The sequence below is a fragment of the Parambassis ranga genome, chromosome 14 (genome assembly GCF_900634625.1).
Source record: "Parambassis ranga chromosome 14, fParRan2.1, whole genome shotgun sequence".
NCBI lineage: Eukaryota > Metazoa > Chordata > Actinopteri > Ambassidae > Parambassis > Parambassis ranga.
Genome location: NC_041034.1, coordinates 4,267,670 through 4,293,106, shown reverse-complemented (window position 1 = coordinate 4,293,106; position 25,437 = coordinate 4,267,670). Strand labels below are relative to the sequence as shown.

General features: G+C 42.5%; 3 protein-coding genes across 6 annotated transcripts; 1 reads left to right on the top strand and 2 right to left on the bottom strand.

Annotated features, from left to right (window-relative positions):
• Positions 1-5,706: 5,706 nt before the first annotated feature.
• On the bottom strand, positions 5,707-17,152 carry LOC114446095 (tubulin-specific chaperone cofactor E-like protein). Of its 3 annotated transcripts, XM_028421521.1 has the most exons (9): positions 17,077-17,141; positions 16,019-16,097; positions 13,659-13,807; positions 13,430-13,572; positions 13,112-13,293; positions 12,743-12,999; positions 12,534-12,660; positions 12,329-12,445; positions 5,707-9,267 (listed from the first exon to the last, which is right to left on the bottom strand). In XM_028421521.1, the coding sequence occupies exons 3-9, from the start codon at positions 13,795-13,797 to the stop codon at positions 8,922-8,924; spliced, it is 1,311 nt and encodes a 436-aa protein (XP_028277322.1). In that variant the 5' UTR covers positions 13,798-13,807; positions 16,019-16,097; positions 17,077-17,141; the 3' UTR covers positions 5,707-8,921. The 3 variants fall into 3 exon arrangements, with proteins under 3 accessions (XP_028277322.1, XP_028277321.1, XP_028277323.1); XM_028421520.1 differs by lacking the exon at positions 16,019-16,097 and having other exon boundaries at positions 17,077-17,152; XM_028421522.1 differs by lacking the exon at positions 16,019-16,097 and having other exon boundaries at positions 13,430-13,569; positions 17,077-17,152.
• Positions 17,153-18,554: 1,402 nt separating this feature from the next.
• plekhb1 (pleckstrin homology domain containing B1) lies at positions 18,555-21,448 on the top strand. Its single transcript, XM_028422202.1, has 6 exons — positions 18,555-18,673; positions 19,566-19,718; positions 19,811-19,913; positions 19,990-20,029; positions 20,109-20,199; positions 21,315-21,448. The coding sequence occupies exons 1-6, from the start codon at positions 18,637-18,639 to the stop codon at positions 21,446-21,448; spliced, it is 558 nt and encodes a 185-aa protein (XP_028278003.1). The 5' UTR covers positions 18,555-18,636.
• A 498-nt stretch (positions 21,449-21,946) lies between these two features.
• On the bottom strand, positions 21,947-24,680 carry LOC114446050 (lathosterol oxidase-like). Of its 2 annotated transcripts, none has more exons than XM_028421457.1 (5): positions 24,616-24,680; positions 24,035-24,252; positions 23,721-23,853; positions 23,550-23,650; positions 21,947-23,331 (listed from the first exon to the last, which is right to left on the bottom strand). In XM_028421457.1, the coding sequence occupies exons 2-5, from the start codon at positions 24,242-24,244 to the stop codon at positions 22,885-22,887; spliced, it is 891 nt and encodes a 296-aa protein (XP_028277258.1). In that variant the 5' UTR covers positions 24,245-24,252; positions 24,616-24,680; the 3' UTR covers positions 21,947-22,884. The 2 variants fall into 2 exon arrangements, with proteins under 2 accessions (XP_028277258.1, XP_028277259.1); XM_028421458.1 differs by having other exon boundaries at positions 24,035-24,272; positions 24,616-24,660.
• Between the last annotated feature and the right edge of the window lie 757 nt (positions 24,681-25,437).

Below are 25,437 nucleotides of genomic sequence, written 5' to 3'. Positions count from 1 at the left end.
CTGTGATATCTGAATCTGAAACATTGACCAGTGAAATTAACTTTCTGTGCTGATACATGAGATACATGAGATCACACTTCTCTCTGATGTGTGAATCCTGGTGTTAAATTGTGTTCAGGTGTGCCAATGATACAAGACACTGCTGAGAGGGGTCTGCTGTAATGTCATCAGCCTCTCATCATACACTGTCAACAGAAAGATTATCACAATTGCTCTTTTGATTCTTGTAGCTGCTCTATCTTACCTGACAGGATTTAAGTGGCTTTAAAAGGAAGGGCAATTAAGATAAAGTCAGAAATAAAATACTAAAACTTGTGTATCTCTGGTATCGCTATCAAGATTCTATAAGTATTTAGATTTGTGTGTATCTAAATGCTTACATTTAACATCAGAGGAAATACAACTGCTAAATATAATAGAATATTATGTATAGCCTAAGGATAAAAAAAATGCAAAACAAAACCTAGATTTTGACCTAAAGAGTTGTTAAGTTTTGACTTTTTGTGACACATCAACAGGAAAATAGGTTGTATCCAATACTGACATCAACAATAGCAAAAAAAAACTTTATAACAATCGAGACAAAAGTCAGAAAATGCGTGAATATTTGGTATGTTTACAAGAACAAACAAGTCTCTCACCTTCCTTCAGAAGATGGACATCTAGCACCTTACTAGTCTAACCGGGCAGTCTCCACACACAGCAGAGTCCCATCCAGCAGAGGACCATCCACAGAGTGATGGAGGGAGGCAAAGTGAGGCAGTGGGAGGTGAGTGATGAAGCACCTGGATGTCCTAAGAGAAAACAGTACTCACAACTCCAGCAGAAGCAACAACAACAATCCAGAGGTTCGTCTTGAAACTGTCCGTAGAGGAGACTAGAAAACAGAGGCTCCTGTGGAAGCTGTGTGGAAGGAGCTTTGCCTAAAGACGCAGGTGCAAACTTTACCTGGGATAGTGTTCAACTTAATCTGAGATCAGTGTTTGGGAAAGGGTGGGGGGGGGGGGTAGGCGAGGAAGGTGGGGGTGGGAAGAGGAGGGACAGCATAGGAATCTGAGGGAGAGAGAGCGACAGGGAGAAGGGGAGGTCAGAGAAATGATGGAGGAGAAAATTGAAACACAAAAAGAGAAATAACATTTGGAGACGTGCTTTTAAGGGCGACAGCAGAGGAATGTGTTTGTACAATGAGAGGCTCTCATGGGCAGGATCTGTCATTAACACCAGCAAAGTGCCAAATGATGATAAAATGTGTCTTTGGTTGGATTTTTCATGGGGAACACTGTGGCTGTTTTCCCCTCTTTGCAATCATGACAAAAACAAAGGTTGCATTTTTTCTGTCGGGATGAATTATTTGTGGCAGGTACAGTCACTGGCTTTGGATTAGGCCTTAGTTTGTGGTTTAGCCTTTGTCGGAGTTCACTCGGTACAGGTAAAGTAGTACAGTCTGACTCTGGGGGCATTTATGGACAAAACCCAGAAACACACACACAGTCTGAAACCTTGCTTTTCAAGCTCTGTGCCAGGTAGAGTTACAGAATTAACATGAGTCACTTTGGTACTCTGTGTACCCCCCTTTTTTAATTAGGAGCAGCCTCATTTACAAGGTTATACAAGACACTTCATTTCCATAGATGCTGGGGAGATAGTGAAGGGAAATCTCAGGTGGATCCATGCTGATAGGGTCTGGGAAGGAGAGGGCAGTCAGTTGGGTCTTTGTTGCTGAAGGACAGTGGAAGTAATCGGAGAGGCAGGGAGCAAGATGTGTGAAAGGCTTCAGGACGGAGGGCAGGCCCCGGGCTCCCATTAAGCAGTACCGAGACTCTCTGCGGAGGCTTCTTTTATACCTCCCACGTCTTGTTGTGTAAATGGTCACATACTCTTAACCAAACTGTGAAAGGGAATGTCGTACAAAGGGGGACAAAAAATCCAACAGTTACACATGACCTAGTGGGCTGAGGGAACTTCCTGATCGGGGGTTTGTGTTTTGGGAAATGTCGCAGATGGAGAAGCAGGAAAGATCAAGATGAGCTGATTTCTTGTGCTCGCTGTCGTCTTCAGTGACGATTCATGAAGAACAGAAAACATGATGGGAGATGATAACACCTCCTCTTTTTTCCTCCAGGTACCAGGGCGGTCAACTGAAACCTGAAGTAATCAAACTTTCTGTTTTACGGGGCAGTGTGCCAATTTTACTCATCACAGTCACACTTTTGACAGGTTTTGGGAAGTTCTGCTTTTGTACAGAGTAATTTTTTTAGAAAATGGGAGCCTCTAAAGCAGTGGTCCCCAACCTTTTTACCTTGAAGCCACCCTTGTCTGTGTCAAAGACCAGCCAGGCCCCCTGACCCCAACTCCTACCCAGGTCCAGCCTAGCTTAGCCTGTTATCTGACCTGAAGGTTGCTTCCACAAATGCAGAGGTCAAATGTAATAAATAGCTTAATGAATTTATATGTGGACCAAAAATGTGTTTTATGACCTGTGGAACAACCAAGCTGATGTGTCAGTACAGAGACCCAACAACAAGGTCATGAGCAGTCACTGATGAGTATAGGGGTGGTGCTTGGCCTGTCTGGTCAGATCCCTCAAAACAGTGTTGTCCATTGCCAAAACAGGATTGTGAGCATCAAAGGTGGACCACCTACTGGTCTGCTGAAACTGGATCTTAGCTGTATGCGTTATGGTTCTCTAGGGAAGAGATGCACCATGACAAAGCAGAGACGTGGTTTTGACAATGCTAGTGTTGGATGCTACTTCACATGTACCACCTACTTCGCAGACCACCTACATCCCTTCATGGTATCAAACAGTTTGAATGCTGTTGCCGCAATCCATCAATTTTCAATAAACATATGCAAATATCGCCAACATTTCTTATAATGTTTGAGCAAAGCCAAGACATTTGCTGTATAGTATGAGTAAAGCAAATCATATCTGATCCCCAGACAAAAGGCGGGAACAGGAGTGTCTAAACTGTTAGTGTTTCAGTATGGATTTTTAATAGAATTATACTCCTGTCAATATAGAAAATGCCATTCAACACCCTTAACTTACAATAATTGTTTACAACAGATATAAACTTCGTCTCTCAGGTTTCTATGGAGCAGGAGGGTATTTTGTGGGAACAGGGTCAAAGTATCCAGCATCACAAGTTCTGCAGAATCCATCAAGCTTGACCTTCACAAAAAAGGTCCTGGACTGGATACCCAGTCATCTCTGTTCAGTGGTCACCTAATCCGTGGAGTAGGCCACTCTAATTCAACCCCTTATGCCCAGCAGTTGGCTCTGCCCTGCCCTCCTCTCCTTCCTTTTCCATTCACAAAGGTGGACCTCCTTCCAGTAACCCAAACCCTCTTACCCCAATGACTCCTGAGGTGACTCAGCAGACAATAGGCTCTGTTCAACACCCCCCACTGCCCTTAGTCCCACTTCATAATGCAATGGGGCAGATCAGGGGTAAGTTGGAGCACCCAATGCACAGCCAGGTTCTGTCTACATATACAAGTGCGATCGACACGATGCGGTTGCTTCCACCTTCCAGAGCTCAGTGACACAGGTTGCATTACGGCCATGATCTTGGAATGGTGTACTGCACTGCAGTAGTGAGTGAGGAAGGCTCCATCTTGCTCCAGTGGTCAAGAAAAATATGCACTGTATTTGTTTACAGATCCCCCCAAAAAATCTACTGCAGTGATTAGTCAATTCCAGAAATGGAAGCACCCTGCATCTATGGTGCACAGCAATGCTACTAGCTCAGTGAGGCTATACGATATACCATGAAAGCATTAAGGAAGTTGTCAAAGCATGTTCTTCTGTACTTGGTGCACAGGTGCATTCACAACACTATAAAGACCTGAATAAAAAAATAGTGAGATGATGGCCTCAATAACCGCCATCTTGGCTATGCAGCACGAAGACACAAAGGTGTTTTGAGTTCATTTAGCATCTAATATGTCATACCACAAAATTAAGCTAGCGTTAGCACTGATGCTGCCACCATCATGACTTGTAAATGCATATCAGGAACAGTATCATGACCTGAATGCCAACATTCAAATATGCTGGTACATGTGGTCCCTATTGATGAACGTGTATGAAACATGGAACATGATCGAATCTGAACCATCACTGGCAACCAGCTTTCAATCAAATTCAACAATATCGAGTTGTGCATAGTGCATAGTTGTGCTGCTAGAGGAAATGTCAGAGCACTATGTCACTGTGGTTCATCCTCTGGGCATCACGAATATCTAAATTAGATGAAAAAATGTTGACCACCTTTTGGAGCTCAATAAAATACCACTAAAGTGATGTTGTGCAGTCACCTAGTTAGGCAAAGAGCCATGTGGGTATGTCAGGAGGGATTTATTCATTTTAACGTCTGAATTCTTGAAGGCACCACGGAGCTAACAACAATCCTATGAACATGTGAAGTGCAGCTTTGTGACTGAAGAGTCAAATTCCTCCTCAGCTCCTAACCATTGAGAAGGGGGTCCTGATGGTGACGGTGTGTTGAGGGGTGGGCGGCATCGATATCCCGCACAGGATTAGAGCCATGTTGCCTGTTGGATGAGGAAGAGGAGGAGGAGGAGGATGTGTGTGAAGGAGAGAAATAGGAGGGAATGCCCCAGAAACACAACACCGCCTGACACATATGGAATGGACCCTTTGCAACTCAACTGAAAAACTGCTGCCAGAAAGAGAGAAGATCTGCAGAATTCCATCTTCTCCACGGCCAAGCCTGCGAAATGGAGCTGTGCATGCCGATCACGTGTACGTTCTGACTGTAACGTGAGAAGTGTCATGCACCATACCTTGTTTTTCTATCAGGATGTTGACATGGTCTAGTTAGCACATACGCAGGCCTATTCATTGTTAGGGTTCAGATTGAGATAATATTTGGCACGTTTGTGCAGCATATGTCTGTCTATATGTGTCTTAAGTGAATGGAAACAGATTAGTCCACATAACACTTCCAGATCAAGATGCTTATCTCAACATCCAGCCATATCGCCACAAACCGAAAGACTCCACTGAGTCTCTTATCAAGCACTATCATCTTTCCTTTAAGACAATGAACACACTTTGTTGTAATTTGTCAGCCAAATAAGCCAAATAGACACGAAGACGGTCATTTTTACACCCTGAATTTAAACATGTTCATCATTATGTTAAGAGACAACAGCAGGGAGCAGCATCAGTTCACATATGCATGACTGTCTAGGTCAAATTTCACACATATCCCAACCTCAAGTTAACAGGGCAACACTGAACCCTGAATCCATGTTGATGCATCAATGAAGATAGTTCAGTTGATTTTGGAATTAACACAGGGTTGCATCACAGTATGTTAATGGTGAAAAGACCTGCAGTGTAAGATGCTTGGCTGTTATCTTGGCTGTCATATTCAAGCACATCACAGTGATCGTACAACCTCATGATCCCCTATCACCCTTTGAAACAACACCCAAGCAGCAAATTATCAACCTGGCAATTGTTTTGTTGTTGAAATAACATTATTTTAGACAAAATGCCACCTTCCTATCTGGGCGCTGATGCCTTCTGCTAACAAGCAACAGATACACAACGCCAAAACGTTCACGCACCACATCAGCAAAGGATAAAGCTCAGTGTGTTCTAATGACAAACTAATATGACAGAATATTAGTTTGCTTTATAGTTCATGGGATAAATGTAAGACTACAAGCTGGAATAGTTATAATTTATTCCTTTAAGAGAAGTGAAAGCACCATTATACAGTATAGAGCATTAATATTCCCATAAAGTGTCAAGATACACACCAGAAACTACACAAAAACCACAATTAAACAAATTAAATACCCTTTTTTTAAAAACCAACACAACTGTAGTACAGATGATCCATTTTTAAATTTCTTAAAAATCTGTAAATAAATCCTTTGTATTTGGTGTTACTGATGGATAGAAGGTGACAGAACAGAAGCACGAATCACAAACGCCCACATTGTTTCCCTGAAATGACACATCTCACACACATTAAGAAATACCAGAAACATGCAAACCAACCAATCCGCTCCAAGAGAAAAGGCTTCATCCCCCCCGAACCACTCATCATAATAAGAGTTTAATGCAAGTCAAGAAAACAAAAGAAATCTCCAGTTATCTACTACACAAAGCAAGTAAATATGGCACCTCGGCACATTTTTCATTTTTTCACATAGTTAAAGGTATAAATGTGCTCCAATTAAATTCAATTCATTTTATCCTTGCAGCTGTAATGTCATTGTCTCCAAACATGAAACTCACACAGCTCTACCAATATTTAAAGACTGCCTTTCCTGTTGATCGGGCGCAGTGCAAAGCAACATGTTCCTCTTGAATTCAAACACACACTCACTATGCTTACAGCATCTGTGTTTTTTTTTTTTTTGGCTCTTTTGGCCCATAATCCTCTCTGCAGGGTCCCATGACATGAGGTGACCTCACAAAGTAACAACAACGAGTCTCTGGCGAGCTTGGTTGCATCTTCACAAAGTGAAATTTAGCATCACACGGTGCCGGCAATGTCCAACATGCAATACTGCTCTGATGCTGCGCGTCCTAACTGTGAGCATATTAAGTAGAACATATAGACAGTCCTTATGGAGGTCAGTTAACTGTAAACTCTTTTCACAGCATGACTTGACTGATCAAAGATAGCATCACAGCTTTTTCCCTCGCTGGTCTCTGCCTCCTTTTTTTAAATACTGTATTCATCAACATGATCTTTCAGGCAACAAGGACAGCTACAACAAACAGCAGTAATAAATGGTGTACTGGTGGGTCTGTACTGACCAGGACAACAAATAAAGTAAGAACTCAAGTCCGGTATAAATGTGGGTACATCACACGGCCTTAAGGTTGGAAACAGGACCTCTAAAAATGTATGTTTTTATCTCTCACTGACAGTGTATACACTTAAACCTCATGATCTTGTAAATCATAAGAAAACATTAGCCATTTGTCACTATCAGGGGAAAAGAGGGACACATTTGAAGGAGCCTTTAAAACAGGACTCGCTGCTGACTATCTGTCTTGCGACGCACATAGAGAAGCTGTTATAGATGTGGCACATCATAATTGCCGTCACTCCTATGTTTTAAAAGATTGTTTCGGTGCCTTTAAGGCAGCGGGATTGTTGTATGTCACATGAGAGTCCATCTAGTCAAGCTTTAAGGTGCCCAATTGCTAGCTTGATCTAGGTCAATGGTGACAACATGAGTCTTTAGAGTGCCTGGTCTTCTGCACACTGTTTCCAAATACAACTTCCTGAATGCTTCAAGTCTCTTTTAAAAGTCCTGGTTATGTAAATTCCTGCTGTTGGATTAGAGAGCTGTTAATTGCTAGTGGGTGTTAAAGCGCTCATTTTGGAACGCTAGTCACTGGTGCGAGCCAATGGGAAAGTTCACAACCTCCCGTCCGGTGAAACTGCAGACAGAAGTGTCAGGTCTGTGAGACGGATGTGAATGGGAGATTGAGGTGAATGGGTGAGGGCCGAGAGCCTGCTGGGTGAACCTCAATGCAGCGGAAGTCTCCGTGACACAGCAGCTGGTGTGTGGTTACCATACAGGCTGGGCCTCAGCGTTTCTCAGCTGCCTCTGCACCGAGAGGGAGAGAGAGAGAGCTGCTCCATTCATGGAGCTGGACAGCCAGAAGACCTGCTGTAACTCGATCATCAGCACCCCTTCTCTTCTCTGTCCCAGACCCAAGCTCACCTCGGAGTTGTCTCGTCTTTCTGCCAGGCTGTTCTGACCGAGCAGCGGCGGCGGCACTCTACGCTATCCCCAAACACATGGCATTTATGCATCCACTCTGGGGTTATCTCAGGATATTTAACTAGACTCAAGTGGGAGAAAAAAAAAAGTCTGATCTGGGTAACAGGAGGAAAGTAGGCAAAGATTTTTGTTACGCCTGGAACATTCTCATGAGCACAGCTACTCTGCTTAAATATATGGTTAGAAAAATAGAGCCTCTTTGACAATCTTTCAAAATTATTCCCACAGAAAAGCTAATTGTGTGGAACTGTAGACACACACACACACACACACACACTTGGCAAACTCGAGAAATTGGAGGATCAAATTTCTTTTGTCTTTTAAAGAGTATACTAAACTGTCCACTACCTCGACTAGCTTGTAGTAAACAGCAATATTAGTAATCAGATGGAGAAAACACTTAAGAGCTGCAGCAAAACTGAACTTGTGCATCATGATGTGTTTGTCAACCAATTTTCCACATTACTAACTGTACTAATCAGTGCACAGCAGGGTGCAGCTGTGTCAAAGTGTGTTTTTTACATATAGTTCTAATTGAACTGGCTAAAGTCAATCTGTGTGATTCACTGGTGATAATATTAGCAGCTGTTTTTTTCCTTAAAGTGACCATTTTTGGATATTTTTGAGATAAACTGCAGTCTAAACTCAAGCATAGCAATGTGCAACTAGTACTCAAGTCAGGATGATTGTTAAAGTGGAGCTATGTGCAAATACACTATTGCATACATCTGTTCAGTATATTGGACGAAGCTGAGTAATTAGAAAGCGTACGGTTTGAGATTGCGGGCTGTGCTCTCTTATATCATCTCTCTGTTCACTGTCCTCATCTAATAAATCCCTAAATTAAATTTTAAAGGGGGGGGGGGGGGGGGGGGGCTTTTATGCTTTTCTGAGGCAGCTGTTCATATTTAACGTAGCCAAAGCTTCGAGTGGAGAGGTAAACATACTGCTCTCCACAAATCTGAGCTGTAAATTAGCATAACAAAAATCCCTGTTCGTAAAAATGTCAGCAAGCTTCTTTACATTCAAGATGGAAAATATCTTTTTTAAACTAAAAAGGCTCAAGTTAAAGCTTAGTTTCCATTAGGTTTTATCCTCTTAAAATTCTTCCGAGTCAAAAACCTTCAGACTCAGAGATCTGAGGAGCTGCAGCGGCTCTTCACTTTGGGCACGACCAGAATCTCGTCGCCATCTCTGATGCTGTAGGAATGAAGAGCTCGGCAGCCGCACTTCAGCTCCTCGGGTCCCAGGACTGAGCACATTTCCCTGTTGATGTAGAAAAGCCTGATCCCATTGGTGGGCAGATGTAACAGAGCCCGGAGCTGCTTCTTCAGGTCGCCCACCGTCTGCTCCAAGCGCAGGCTGACGGCCTCCACCCTGTCGCCCCAGCGAACATCAACAGTGGTGCCGCGGGGGGTCAGGTCTATCTCTGCCAGTGGAGCCAGCTGGCCGTACTTTGAGACGAGGATGTGGTACCTGAAAGAGAAGAGCAGGGGTCATGTGGGGGGAATCACTGCACACATTTATAACACCGTGTGAAAAATTGAAACAGTGTCACAATCGGTAACTGGATCAGAGATGAAGATACAGACAGATCAAGATACAGATACGCATCAGTTTTAAGCTGGAGGCTGGGGGCTTTAAGTGCATGAGCAGAATAGGAGAAAGTGATCAGCAGCTTTCCACAGAGCTGCATCACTGCTAGGTTTCATGCTATTCAAATCAGTTCAATTTATATTAATAAACTTAGCATAAAGCTAAAGAGCAGGTTAGTGTGTCCTGGCAGCTCCATTTGCTGTGACCTAGATGAGTGCGTGCACTGCAGCCAGGAGTCAGTACCAGCAGTCTACTCATTAAGATAGCACGCTGGCTAAAAGCTCTCCGTAGCGCCTCATAACATCATTACACCATTACTGAAATAAACTTGGTCATCAGTTTTTCCTTTGGCCCCTACAGACTCTAGCAGCTCCCCTAAGTGGAGGCCCTTAGCAACAACAGGAATCACAGCATGTTCGGTTTTCCTCTGCAGATTACCGTGTGTCTACTCATGATCAAATTCTTTTAAAAAATGAGCGTATGAGGTGGATGGAAACACACCTTTGTCTGTGTGTGTGTGTGTGTTTAGGAGGCAGAGGAACACTCTGAGTTTGTCTGCCTCTTGCTTGCCGTGAGAAAGCTCAGAGCCCTCTCGGGGGAATGCATGTTCGAGATAAGGACCGAGCAACGATTAAATAAAATCCAGGAGAAAAGGCCTGCGCTTTCAAAGCTACTGTAACAGCTGGGCCAATCAAAGCAATTTCACTTCCCTCCCCAAAACTCCTCCACAAAGCCGGTCCCCCTGGCTTGGGGTTCTGGAGCCAAAGCTCGCGGCCCGCCTTGGGAATTCTCGTCTAAGGCCACATTGCACAAAGTGCCATTCTAAGAGAAGCCATTTAGCTAAAAGGCTTCATTTGAAGGTGGCAAGCGTGGTTTAATGGGACAAATTATGCTGCAGGTGATAACAAGTCAGCACTCCAATTGTCTTTTCAGCATTCTTCACTAATGGTCACAGGAAAGAAGCAGGTTTCTCTCAGCGTAAAAAAAATTCTCAGACACCTTCTATTTATTTTTCAGGATAGGCTCCTTTCCTTGTGTCTAATCCTTCCTGCCTCGCCGACACACTACTGCTTCCCTGTTCCACGGCCTCTACTGCAATTCTAGATTATTCAGCATCCTTTTAGAGGAATTGTTGAGGTGTGTCAGTCTGATTTATGGTTTGAGACTTGCCGTTTATGGTTACTCAAAGCCAGGCTGTTGTCAGGTGTGTTCACCTGAGAGGCTGTGACCCACCCTGGAGGGCTCTGATCTCTCGTGGGTAAGCAGGGCCCGCAGCCCCCCGCACGAAAGGGAAAGGGGATAGTGGTGTGTTCGCTGCTTACCGAGCGTGTCCGACACCACCATAACACCCACATGTAGTCAAGGTGATCCCTAACCCTCAGACCCACACTGAGAACCTGGCACCGGACCAAGAGATGTAATAAAAATAAAACAGAGCTGACACAAATCAAGAAAATCAGATATATAACGCATAATGACGGAACATCTGACAAGTAAATGATCACGTCTTCCTGTGACAAAGAAGACGACTCGAGCCACAAGTGCTGGGACAACTCTGTGAGTTGTGACATCAGAAAACAAATCCATCTCTCAACATAAGGTTTGAGGTTTACAGAGAAGGTGTATACATAAAAAAAGAAAAAAAATCAACCTGCTACCTGCTGTATCACTTTTCCAATCAGAGAATTCCCAGCACAAAGGAGTCATTGAGCAGGCAGAGACTGGTGGCATTGTCTCCCAAAGGTTAGTTTCCCCCCAGTCAGGGACTACACCTTCCTTCAGAAATCCCTCCCCAACATTCTGCTGAGGTTAAGTGGAATGCAGTCGGGGAAGAGCGTGGGCAATTATTTGACTGCAATGAGCCCCCCCACCCCACCCCACACCCTGAGGAGGACTTATTACAATACATTCATATAATATAAATGTGTTGAGGTAAAAAGAGCCGTTTGCTGCTATTGTCACATCCCAACAGGTGTTCAAAGGCATGAAGATCTCTGACACCTGCGGCTTTTCACTGATGTGAGTTATTAATCAAGCCTGACAGAAATATTATGCAATTTGAGACGCTGAAAATAAATCTGCAAACTGAAAGTCTTTTGATTTTTAGACTGCTGTTCAAACTAAACGCACACAAAGGAGACGCTAAGAGCACTTTTACGGCAGTTTGTTGACATTTTTTAGGCTAGGGTTGGACTAGAACTACCACGTTCAGTACATTTATGCTGCAGAATTTGTTTCTCAGTAGCATGGTGGTTACACTAAGTTTAATTTCATATGTATAACATCTATTACAACCATAATTATCGCCAGGTGCTTTACAGAAACACAGGGAGAAAAAAAATCCCCTTTAACAGATATAAACCTTGACTACTCAAGGTTTATATCTGTTAAAAGGGATTTTCATACTGGGTAACCTCCTGCTGATGGTTGGCTGGTTAAAGGAGGAAGAAGAGAAGAGGAGGTAGATAGGACAGAGGGAAAGAAGGGAAGAAGAAGAAGAAGAAGAAGAAGAAGAACACAGTACTGCAGCATCCAGATTCTGTATATTTAATATTTCTAAAGCTGACTTTATGGTACTTTCTTTAAACAAATGGCTGCTGCCTTCATGGTACTTTGGTGTCATTTGGTCACATGATATGTGAAGTATTACAAATAATATTTTAAAGTTTCCACTGAAATTACATTTAAACTAAATGTTCTATAAAAATATATTTTTTAAAAAGTAGAAAAGGCTTCCCTGTATGAATATGAGAGCCCTATTTGAAAATATAGTTATTTTTCATTAAAATAAAAATATTCATAAAAAATAAATAAGATCTCTTATCTCTTGTAATTTTTTGGTTAATATATATATATAAAAAATATAAAACATGTAAATGTTGGTCAACATGAATAACATCCTCCTTTACAATTATATATATATAAGTGTGTGTGTGTGTACCTCTCAGGACGCTCCTGTTCTGGACAGTCCTGGTAGTAGCGGATGAAGAACCTCTCAGCATCCTCCCTCTCTCCATCAGACACTTCACTCCCGTTCAACACCCTGACAGACGGCAGCCTGCAGGAAGGGGCAGTGGTTAAATATGCTTGATCATAAAGTTGATGAGTACACACGCTCTCCTTGCACAGGATAGATTCAGACTTACCGTGCTAACAGGAGGCTACGCCTCTCCTGTTGGCTGTAAGGCTGCAGCAGAGGGATTCCCTGTGTGGTGACTTTTTCCAGCTTTGGAAACAAATTCAGGTGTTCAATGTCTTCCCATTTACTAAGCCCTGAAAAAAAGGAAATCATAGTTTTACAGCAGATATTAGTTTAAACACCACACACTTGATTGATGAACACAACAATCCAGACCTGAGTTGTTGAGGTTGATGCTGTGCAGGTTGGGGAACAGGCCCTCCAGTGTTTCTTTGCTGTCTCCCACAGACTCTACCCTGTTATTGGCCAGCACCAGTGTGCTGAGACTGGGGTACAGCAGCCCCAGCTTCCTGACTTCTCCCCATTCCTGCAGCTGGTTGTCTGTGAGCTGCAGCAGGCGAAGCGATGTGCAGGACATTTGGGAAGCTGACACAGCATTGTAGCCATTCATGCACAAGAAAAGCTCCTCTAGCCTGGAAAAGAAGAAAAGAAAAGAATCGGAGAGTCCAAATCTTCTCTGTGGCATTAAAGGGAAATTCCACAAGTTACAGAAACACATTTGTGCGTCAATGTTTCGGTACTTACTCTGGTGTGTGTTGAGTCAGTGTGTGCACAGAGTCCCAGCTGATGTGTGTGTTGTTGAGGATGAGATGTCTGACCCTGAAGAATACCTCGGCCATGCTGGGCTCCAGCTCCACGCTGCTTAACGGGTTCATGCTCAGGTTCAGGAAGTCCAGGTGAGGGATGTTGGAAACGATGGTGCAGATCTGGCAAAGAAAGTACAGATAGAGCTGTGATTCACCGACCGTTTGCTGAAACTCAGACTGCGCATATATATAATAGGATTGTTTGGAAATGATAATCTAATCTGAAAATCTGCTGGATTTAGTGAACGCCGCCCACCTCTCCCCAGTCGTTAAGCTGATTGAAGGACAGGTCCACCTCAACAATGTGGGCACAGAAGGTGGCGATGTCTGTCCTGCTGCCAGCTTTATTGATTCCACAGTCATTCAGCACCAGTATGCTGGGCAAGAAGAGGCGATCTGCTAACAAGAAAAACTAATGTCAGTCCAGGGATTACAGAAAATAAAATGATATGATCGGCGGCAGTGGTCTCCGTCATCTCTCTCACCTTTAACTGGGGATCCAGGGGGGCTGGGCAGGATCACGATGCCTATACCTTGTCCGTAGGGAAAATTCTCTGGGTTGTACTTCTCACTGATGGCTTGGACGAAGGTGCGCCCCTCGTCTTCATCAGAGGATGACTCCATGATCCCAGCCCTGAGTGGGTAACCAAAGAAAAAAAATGGACAGAGGGGACAAAATGGCAACAATCAGAAATACATGGTGTGCACACCAACTTGTTAAGTTTCAAAGTAAACACAAGCAGAATAGTGAGTGTGCTATGCAAATGTTTGAGAGTTGCCCAGCTTTTCATCACTATTAACCCCTTCATCTTTCACGTGTCAGATAAAAAAAGGTCTAAAAATAACCCCGGGACATCACAGAATAACTCAGCAGACAGAGAGGCAGAAACGTGAGAGGCTCAGCAGCACTGACAAGAGCAGGTGCACAGCTGACTACCAACGAAGCAGCACCTGTTACTCCTGAGATCCATTTTCTTCACGATTTCTGTTTCTATTTCTGTGTGTCTGGCTATCGATAGTTCAGCTCAACCAACAGGAAATGTAGCTTTAACAGCGTGTACATTGGATCCATACTCCGCGAGAACAGAGAACTCCCTCCCCCTTGCAGACGTTACGCCCACAAAATGACGTCATTCTTCTCTCGGACCGCCCATCGTGCAGCGATCTCGTGCACAGGGTCCGGGCAGAACTTTTTCTCTCAAGGCTGTGCGTCAACCATGCTGTGATTGGTCGGAATTTATTGTGGGCGTGATGAATGTGGAGAAGCGCAAGAGCTTCTTCAGGTGCAGAACACACAGACAGAAGGAGGAAGACAGTTTAGATGAGCAGCTGGCAAACAGCTCCTGGAAGGAGAAACACGGCGCAGAGAGGAGAGCGTCTGTCCACAAGGTGGCGCTAAAAATTAATCCCAGTATTGATCACGGCGTTGACCACAGTGGCTCGACGCACATTAAACACCGGGAGACGGGATTATTGCAGACAGTCATCCACACGTTCACAGAGTTAAACTCACACAGACCAGAGGTCTGCTACAGTCAGCTGCACTGATCTTCTATCTGGGCAGCAGTGGCGCATAGCAGGGTTGTCCCGTAACCGGAAGGTTGGTGGTTCGATCCCAACTCCTCCCTAGTCACTGTTGTGTGTCCTTGGGCAAGACACTTTACCTGCATAGCCTCCAGTGTACTCACTGGTGTATGGCGCTCTTTGCTGGGCTGCCTTAAGCAATTTCCCCATTGTGGGACTAATAAAGGTTTCAATTATTATTATTATTATTATTATTATTATTATTATTATTATTATTTATTGTCATGCTGTGCGCCCTCTTCCCTGAACATTATCAGCTCGTTAGGCCAGGTAACCACGACTGTGCGCACAATTTACAATACAACTGCATTGTCGACCTTTTGTGTGTGACGTGCGCTGCGTAGGAGGCCGTATGAGGAGTTCTGCACACACACGTCTCGCAGAGTATGGTACCTCCGTGCAGAAACGAACTTTTTTTTTTTTTTTACTCTTACCACCAGTGGAGCGAGCTCTCTGTTCTCGTGGAGTATGGAACAGCCTTAAGTAGTAGTGGTTGAAATGAAGGTGGTGACCTCAAGGTACAGTTAGCACTTATAATAATAATATATATGGAGAGATCAGAGCCCTCCATTATATATAATAATATTATAATAATATTGAGCTAATACAGGTCATGGGAAGATGCTGTTTTCGTGTCAGAATGTCATGACTATGATTTCATTTTGCTGTTTTCCACATCCTCTGTCTCTATGTGGCATTCAGTGGAATCTATGAGCACATGTCCACAGGGACGAGTCGCAACAAGACAGTGACATTCAGAGCTAAAAATAGTCACCTATCTGTAACTGTTATCATGAAACAGCTCTTCTGAAAACACTCGAGGGGAAGAAAATAGATGCTTCAAGTCTCTGACAGCACAACCAGAGTGTAAGAGTGTATTGCATGCTGATGAATGGAAGGGAGCTGCACACATAAGCCACTGCAAGCTCATGGCAATACTATAAAAAACTACACAGAAGACATGTTTGTTTTGGAATTTTGACCATACTTTTTCCCGGCTATAGTCAAAGTATTTTGTATCAGTGACATTATCTATATCAGACCATTCAACCTCAACCTTGTCTGTCCTAACTCAACCTTCAGGTGGACTTGCAGTGGACCCTGATCAGCCCTATCAGTTTCAGACAGATCAGAAGAGTCTGATCATCTTGGGCCCACATGAGGTGCCTGCGTTTGCCAAATGACTGAGAGTCGCGTCCGGACTCTGTCTGATGTTTCTGTCATAGACAGTTTCTCATTACACAGATCTCTTGATTCTCACTTCTGATGTTAGCAGAGACTAAAGGAAGATTGTTTTCAGCAACACATCAGATCGCATGCCTCTGTCCCGCTGCCACAGCCTGATAAAGAAAATAGATCAACATTAAAATACAGAAACAAAACAAGAGAGAAATATTCAACATTGTTTAAGGTAAACAGGAAGACAGCGTTCACTCCACATCCACACACAGTCAAACTCAAATTACATGACTAAGAAAAGAAAAGGTGGAGTGACAGCTGGGCTCCTGTCAGGCCTGAGAAAACAATGGTAGCTGGGTCAGTGAAGCACTCACATCATCTCAAGTAAGGTGTGATGAACATATGTCAGACTAAAGTGATCATCTTAGGGCAGAGTTCTCTTACTTTGCCCCTCTCAGGTCACATTTACTAAATTATTGTTTGAAAGCTTTTGCTCATTTCTGCACACACAGCAAGCAGGAAGTAACTTTTCATAATAAAAGTAATAAAAACTTTAAAAGCTGCTCTCTGCTGCCCTCAGTGGTGCATTTCAGCTGCATCAAAAGGCAAATTAATCACATATTTTAAACGGGAATAACAAACAGAGTCACCCGAATTTAACGTCGACACATAAGGACTCATAAAATATCTAAAGTCTCGCTGCATGTCTTGCTGACGCCAGCTGATAAGCGTTACCACGTTAAACCAGCTGATTTCCACACGGGGTTCGGAGAAACAAGCTTCGAGGAACAGATAGCAGTCGTGGTTTTTTGGGGGGTGCTGCTTCTGACTGAGGCCTGCCGACGTAACGTCGCTCCTCCAAAAACCAACAACCTACTATAATCTGAAAGTCGAGATTACAACGGTGTCACGGTGTTAATGTGAACATTTCAGCAGCACAAGAGCCAACAATGGAGCTGTCAGGACCGACGTGTCGTGCAACACCGTGCAGCAGTCTGACTTTCACGGGCATTCAGCTCGTAAAAAACACTTTGAACCGAGTCATTGTGGGGATTTTTTTTAAAATAAGCTCCACAAGCAGCTGTTCGGGTAGTTTGAAACTGATACGGTTTATTATGAGGCTGAGGCCACTACACTCACCGTACCCCGGAACCCCCACGGCGACGCGCTGTGTTTGTTTTTGTTGTTCTTCGGTTAGTTGACAGATTAGGACACTCCCCTTTGCCGGAAGTGACGTAGTTTAAATGTCACGTTTTACCGTCTTCGTGTTTTTTTTATTTTTTTAAAAATAGAAAAAGGCAAAGAAGGTAAAAATGTACAATTTAATGAGTAACTAATTATTGTATATAAATGCAAAAATAAAACTAGTTTTCCCCCGTATTTTTACAGTTTGAACACGTAATACGACTACCGCTAATAATAATAATAATAATAATAATAATAATAACAACAATAATAATAATAATGAAAACGTAATTCTTTTATTTTGTAGGGTAAAATTTAAGTTTTTTTGTAAATAAGTACAATTTCAACTTGTGGCTTCTGGCACTATCACTATCAATATAATAAAATAACAGAAGATGGCCTGAAAAAGTACGACTTTTATATTAAATAAAACAATAAAGCATAACATCAACATAAAAATGTGCATATTTGCATATTGTAAAATTGCCTTTTACATTTGTACCTACACAAAACTCGGAAAGGTTAGGACAAATGAACATGGAAGTCAAATGGTCCTTTTAACTAATATTCAACAAAAAGGTTTTGAATATTGATGATGAATCTGACCAATTTAAGTTAGATGAGCTAAGAAATTATATAATCACATCATGTTGTTTATTGATTCGCTAAAAAGAAAAGTGTATGACACAAGCTGTTGTGCGAAATATTCCTAGACCATACAAACAGTGAAGGCATGACATAAAAAGATACAAATACACACTCATACCAGATCCTGCCACCAGATGGCAGTGTTGCATCTTTGTTCACCCTCTCTGGTTTCAAATTAAAGGGCCAGTCTATCTGAAACTATTACATGTGAAAGTTCTGCTGTTATCCCCACATAAAGCACTCAAATTATAAAAAGCACAAATTTCAGCGAAAGTCTGATAAATAATCATACCGTATAATATATACACCATTAAACTGCAGACTTGAATCACAGATTAAAAAAGAAACACTTGTCCTAATAAGGAAATGTTATGAAAACATAATCAGGTGACTCAGCTTACACAAAGAAGACCAACACTTTCTCTGAGCTATTAAAGGAAATTATGTCAGTATGCATCACCTGTAGACATCTTGGACCTGGAGGTTTTTAGGCTAATCCTCATGTTGGTATTTCAATACATGGATTAACATGCAAAACACATACCACTGTAAGCGTCTAATTATAAGTCACTAGATAAGCCTAACAGGAGTTTGAGTATATTTTAAGAATATTTAACAAAGGTTAAGAGGAACAGGTTCAGAAAGAAAGAGCGTTACAGGGATGAGAGGGCGTGGTCTCCTAATCCAGAATGATCCCATGAGTCAGCCTCAGTCCCTGGTGAGAGCCAGATTAATCTACCAATGCCTCACTAACAGAGGAACGGAGGGAATATAAACACAGGCAAAGGAGACCAAAACCAGACACTGGATCCTACCTACAGTTCTCCTGGACTTTTATTAAACAACAAAGACAACAGCTGAAAGATCATGGCGCTGCTGAGGTCAGGCTGGCTGTGGAGACAGAGTGAGTGACCACAACTTTAACTTTTCTGTCGACATGATGGAAGCTTGGACTGTTGTAATGGAGCACAAACATAAGGATCTTCATATTAAAACTAGTTAAATCAACTATTATGACACAATAAGAAGTTCTAATGTAAGGTCTTGACCTCTGTTAATGTGTCAGGGACTTTTTTTAATAAATATGAAACAAATGTCAAAAAATGAAATCACTGTGGTTCATAAGTACCAGGTCAGCCGTTTTTAATTTAATTATCTTCTAAGAGTGTGGATTTATTTATTATTTATTTATTTAAATCAAAACCTACTTAGATTTTTGTTCATCAAACATTATGGAACAAAGTGACATCAATGGCATCAGCAGAGTAACTTATACTGTTGGTTAATACTCTTAAATATCTTATCTATCTTAATCTATCTAATATGTCAACATGTGGCTAGCTCAGCCACCATTGTATGTGTGTGTGTGCGTGTTTATGCTTCCAGGCAGCATTTTCTTTTACTACACAAAATGCTCACCTCATTAAATATTCTGCTCTATATTCTACGTTTTATTTTTAAATGCAGAGACTTTTCTAGAAGGCAAAAATTGTACCTGTTATGAAACTGTAGCCTTTGTAACTTATAATCTCATTAATCGTCCCTGAACGTGTCTTTAAGTGGCTTAACAAGGACAGTCAATGGGAGCGTGTGTGTGTGTCTGTGTGTGTGTGAAGAGGGAAAAACACAACAACATCTAAGAGCACAGCAAGAAAACAAACACGCTAAATTATCAGAGCTAATGAGGAAATGAAAGGCTTTCAATATGAGGTCATGTGCGGCTTAGCATCCTGTAGGGATCAGTTCGTCTCACATGCACCTGTGACTTTTCTTTAACCCCCGTGTTTCCTGTCTAGCTTCTGTCCTGAAACGCTGGAAGTTAAACTGGTGTGACCTTTGGATCGACGGGAGTCTCTGCTTCTACAAGACCGACAGCAGGCGAGAACTGGAGTACAGAGTCAGCCTGAAGATGGCGTGTATCGATGTGCGGTCTGGCCTGGAATGTGGAGGTACACAGCACCGCCATACAAAGCAATATAAAGTCTTTTTATTTATATGATTGATTGATGATGGATTAAACTTCTCTTACCCTTTGCTGCAGGTTTGATGCCACCAGAGACCAATCCCAGGGAGAATCTGATCATAGTCAATCTTAAGGACGGCTCAACACTCAACCTGTGTGCCAACAGTGAAGATGAATCCATGTAGGAAGTCACACTTCACTTCCATGTCTCCTCCCCTGTCTCCTCCTTCCTCACTCCTTGTTTGTTCCTCTTTCAGAGCGTGGAAGCTGACTCTGTTAGAGACCAGGAGGAACCCGGTGAGTCCTCAGCGGCCCCTGCAGGAGTTGACATCAGTTAGTGATCTCCAGCCGAAATAAAACCTTTTTTGTTTTGTAGGTGTTCACCTATGACCCGTATGACGACACCTACCAGGCTGTCCCACTCAACAGCTACCACACAGTCTATATCACACCTGGGGCAGGACCGGGTAAGACAGATCTGTCCCCTCAACACCTACATATAAACTCAGAAAAAGCAGCACTAAGCCAGAACGTGGCTCCTAGTCTGGAACTACAAGGTAGTGCAAGTCATTAATGGATGATTAATTCTAGCATTTGAAGTCATATATTCAATTTTATGTATGTTTTTAAGCTATAAATAAAGGGAGCAGGATGTAACACTACACAAAAATCTGAAAATTATCACAAAATAGACTATGATGACTTTAAAAATGTTTTGCAAACTATATTCATTTGATCCATGGAGAAAAAAATCCACAAGGATCTAATCCTGGGGCTTCTTCTACACTAAAGCATGAGTTAGAATAAACTTTATTACATTTAAGCTACATTTTCCTGATTACATTATGTCTACACTGTCTTTAACTCATCATTTTCAATGCAAGACCATAGCAACAATGCATATTTAAAGAATCTAAAGGTTTCATCAAACACAACAGAATTGTGTAGCCATGATCCAGGCAGCAGCTTATCCCATAGACGTGATCTTACACAGCAGCCTTTGCAGCCAAATGAACAGATACTTACACATGCACTGAACTCCCCTCTGCCTGCTGGAGGTGCATAATAATCCAGTGAAATGAGAATTTTTGATGGTGTCTGACAGGCAGCACACACCTGCCGGGCATGTGGCTTCATCAAACCGGGTGCGCTTCATTTGCTGCACTTGGTGTTCCTGCTGGGCGGTGATAGAACATTCTTAGGTGTAATAATACCAATAATATGTGTGCTAATAATGATAATTTGTATTAGAGTGAAATTGTTCTATATTGACAGGACAAGTTCTCTTCAAAATAATGGAAAGACTTTTCAAAGTAAGAGTATAAAAGACAAAAGAAGACATTTCTAACAAACAAAATCTGACTGTTTAGGCCTCATAGGCCTCATGCACTTAAGTGCACCAAGTTTGTGCCAAGGCTCATTTGATCTTCCAAAAGAACTTTGTGTCCCTGTGTGTCCAGTATAAGGCAATTAATACTCCACTGCACACCCCCCCCACTAATCACTTTTATTGATCCCAAAATTTTGTGTCACGGATCAGCCAACACATTGACTTTGACTCTGCGCTCTGCCTTTCTTAAAGGAACTCACCAGGTGGTGGTTCAGAGGGACCCATTTGATGACGTTGCATCAAGTCTAGCGATGGGATTACTGGCAGGCGTGGCAGCCGGAGCGGCCATGCGATCCTTCCTCTGGATGCCCTTCTTTTTCTGCTGAGAGGACTCTGACATGACAACACGGCCCATCAGGACACTGAGCTGGACATCCAGCGAGCACATGTAGACAGGCTACAGGCTTTATTTCCCATCGTCTCTGTCCATATCTGCTCTGACAAACACACCTCTGAGTGGTCCTCTTTATTCCTTATGTGCAGTTCTTCATATAAAACCAAAGAAAAATGGATGCTTTGTATTTTTACCCTTTTTTTTGTATCTGGATGTTTTAACTTTTATCAGAACATGCTGATTTAATAAAATATTAGTGGAAGATCTAATCTTACTCTTTGCTGTGTTTCTAACAAACACACACAATTTTAACAGTTTCTAGTAATCAAGTATATTACAGTGCTTGGCCAGCAGATGGCGCTTCATGATAATAAGAGGCTGTATCCACAGTGGTAAACATGATCCTGTGCTATCTTTCTTTAGTGAAGCAGCAGGTATTAGCAATAAAAAAATGAGCAAATAGAGTAAAAAGTATTTATTTTTTCTTGCTTATACGCCACAAATGCCAAAAGTAATTCTACTCTGTGTGTCTTTTAACTATTTCATGTTCAACCAGTGTATCCAGTTACTGTCATTTTGTGTAATCTTAGCTGTTGACACTACAAGAATGTGTTAAACATCTGCTAAAGCAACGTTTTTCTTCCTTGGAGTTGATTTTATGAACTTTAGAGGAGCTTTGAAGCCAAAGACCCAGAGCGGATTGTAAGTCTCATAATACCACAGACTAGATGAACATATGAACAATTCTACTCCAGTGTTTCCTCAGATGAGCTCTGCTTTAGAGGATTGTCTTGCTGTGACTCCTTTGTTCATGAATGCTCACCTTCTAAGTGCTAATTAAACAGAATCCATCATTTATTGTGCAGTATACGTGTCTCAAATGCTGGATGGAGGCCTGTGCAGTTTGATTTGTCATTTCCCATCTGCCCATAACGGAAGTAAAACGGTCAGAGTGAGTCTTGGGTTAAGATTGTGTCACAGTCAACTCAGCTTTTGGGGATTGAGTGTGTGTGTGTGTGTGTGGGCAGAGACATCAGAGATGCTGCAGCCAAGATAACTCTCTGTCTTTGTCTTTTCTGATACAATTAATGAACTTAAACCACCAACTGCGAGGTTTAAATCTATGTATCACTCTCATATATGTGTGTCACTGATTGTGCAGCTGCCCCTGCAGCGCATGATGCTCCTCAGGTGTTGTTTCCTAAAAGCATTTAACTCAAAACAATAAACCAGATACTAGATGTGGGCCTGCGCCTTCTCGGCATGACTGATTGCAGCAGATCGTCCTTTTAATAATGTCCGTCCTGCCATCTTAAATCTCATAGTGGCTTGTTTTGGCAAGTGCATGAGCTGAAATCATTCTCCGAATTGTGTAGCACATAGTCTATATAAAAATAGTGATCACTTTCTTCCATTAATAACAACCCTTCACTCCTCCTTGCATGCAGCTCCTCTCTGAGCCTGCACTTTAACGCCGTTATCCTCCAACTTTCCTTCCGCTTGAAGTTTCCGGATCAGATCATGCGGCCCCTTCCCCATCAGAGCTGACGGGTACCTGTAGGAGCCTCCCAGGCGGTCCCACAGGGTGAAGTACTGACCGTAGTTGTAGTCGAAGAAGAGGTGGTGGTCTGTGTGGTGAGCGGAGCCGTTGATGACATCTGTCAGGGCACCCGGGACGCGGTAGTCGCCGTCGTGGATTGAGATGGTCCAGATGTTCACAAAAACGTACAGAGCCAAGTAGAGGACTTTGTGCAGGGGGAAAAGGAAGGGGTAGATGTGGTACGGGAGGCCCTGCATGAAGCCATCTACGGGATGGAAGGCATGGCTGGCAAAGGGAGTGGGGATCTTCCATAGGTGGTGTGGTTTGTGAAAGAGCTGGTGGAGACAAGAGAAGTCATTTTAATAAATGAATACGCCATCTTTTGCCCAACACAAAAGTCCATGTAAGGGGTAGGGAGGTAGGTTGGGTGTGGTGGGTGTACATGCAACATGGCAGACCCCCCCGACACCACGAGCTGTTCTGTTTTCACCTGCTGTCAGGTTTCATCTTCACGAGTTTCGTTAGCACACACTAAACCCAGCGGCATACTCACCTTATAAATAAGCTTGTGGTGTAAGAAGCGGTGAATCCAGTAGATACACATGTCCGTGAAAAACAGGAAAGAGATCATACTCAGAAAAAGTCCCGGCCAGCCTGAAAAAACAGACGTCACTGTGAATCCAAAACAAACAAACAAACAATAGATGCTTTTTAAACTACTCACCTAACGGAGACTCGCTGACGTTGTCGTACAGTTTACTGTAACCTCGCACTTCAGCAAAAAACAAGGCCACAGTGGGGATGCTGATCCACGGCAGGGAGGTCATGGCGTATTTGATTTCTCTCCATACCTGATTCTATGGAAATAAATTACAAATTCATTATGAACATATACTGTATTGGGCCCCTGTGATAATCACAGCTAAATTCTGTAACTGTATAGATTTTATACTTGACTGTAATTATATTTTTATGTTCATTTGATGATGGTGACATCATAAAGTCCTGTGTATCTTTTTTTAAAAAAGAGCTCAGTACCTCTAGGAAATGCGGGTGTTTCATCAGGTTGTGGTCGAAGACGAAGAAGTAGCTGATGGCTCCCAGGCCCAGGTACAGGACTGCAGCCCCGAGGTTCGTCAGCACCAGCAGGCTGAGGATCTGACGCAGGGCGCCGTCCTCAGGCCACGACGACGGGTACACGTAGGGAGTGAGCACATAGTAGTCTGCAACGTCCAACACAAGGTCCATGGCGGGATCTGAACAGAACACAGAGACTCTGAACATCACATGGAGACATATCATAACTCATATTATTACTTGTAGGATGCAGTTACTGATCATTTTCAGTAGATACACGTTATTTATAGGCACACCACCATATTATTTACATATATTTACATTATTATTACAGTATACACTCCTTATTTCTGTAAAATCAAATGAAGAAAATTAATCCATGTCACATTTATGTAAGGGCAACCTGCTGACCGAGTTTTACGCGTTAAAAAAACATAAACATGTAAATATTTTCTTCAAAAAGGACACATGACAGTGTTATAAGCGAGCTGCGCCGCCTGATTATTATAAACATAAAGGTATATGTTTCATTTTTACTGTACCTTCTCAGTAGGCGCTTGTATCCCGGAAAAACAGAGGAGGGAAGTGCAGGGTGCTAAAGGCAGACGAACGACCAATCAGTGCTCGTTTACATACTACGTCACTGAAAGGCGGTCCAATCAGCGGCGGGTTTCTCATCACGGCAGGTTTGTTGTGATTTCCGATTGGCCAATTTGGCGGATCTGATCATGGCGTTACAGAAACGCTTAAAGGTCCTGCCACAGCTGGATCATCAGGGCAGGAGCTCGAAGTGTTGCTACCGGACAGATGATACAGCCACAGCACGGACCAGATGACTTTTATCAACCAAACGTCACTTAAAAACCTACAGATTTATTTTTAAACGTATACACATCATTAAAAGTTTATTCATAAATGACAAAGACAATTTAATTTAACTCCTGTCAGATGTGCACTTTCAATAGTAAATATTTTATAGGATTTTTTTATATTATTTTGGCTACTAGAGAAAAACCTTGAAGCAGTCTGGATTTGTAAAAGTGCAAGCTTGATCGCAGGTATGAGTGATTGCTCTGATTGAGAATCTGCAATATGGAAAGATGAAGCTCTTTTATTTTGAAAAGTAGAAGTGTATGGTAGAGGGTGCAAACCACACCCAACTTATAAAAGCATTTTCATCTGGAGTTCAATGTTCTACAGTAACAAAGATTATTCATACTCATTCAAGGCAGCTGTCAATCTTCCCAGGAGTGGACGTCACCCTAAACCCAGACCAGGAAGTGCTCAGAGAAATACAAAGTAAGAGCTACAGTACCGTTCAAAAGTTTGGGGTCACTTGGAAATGTCTTTATTTAAAAATTTTT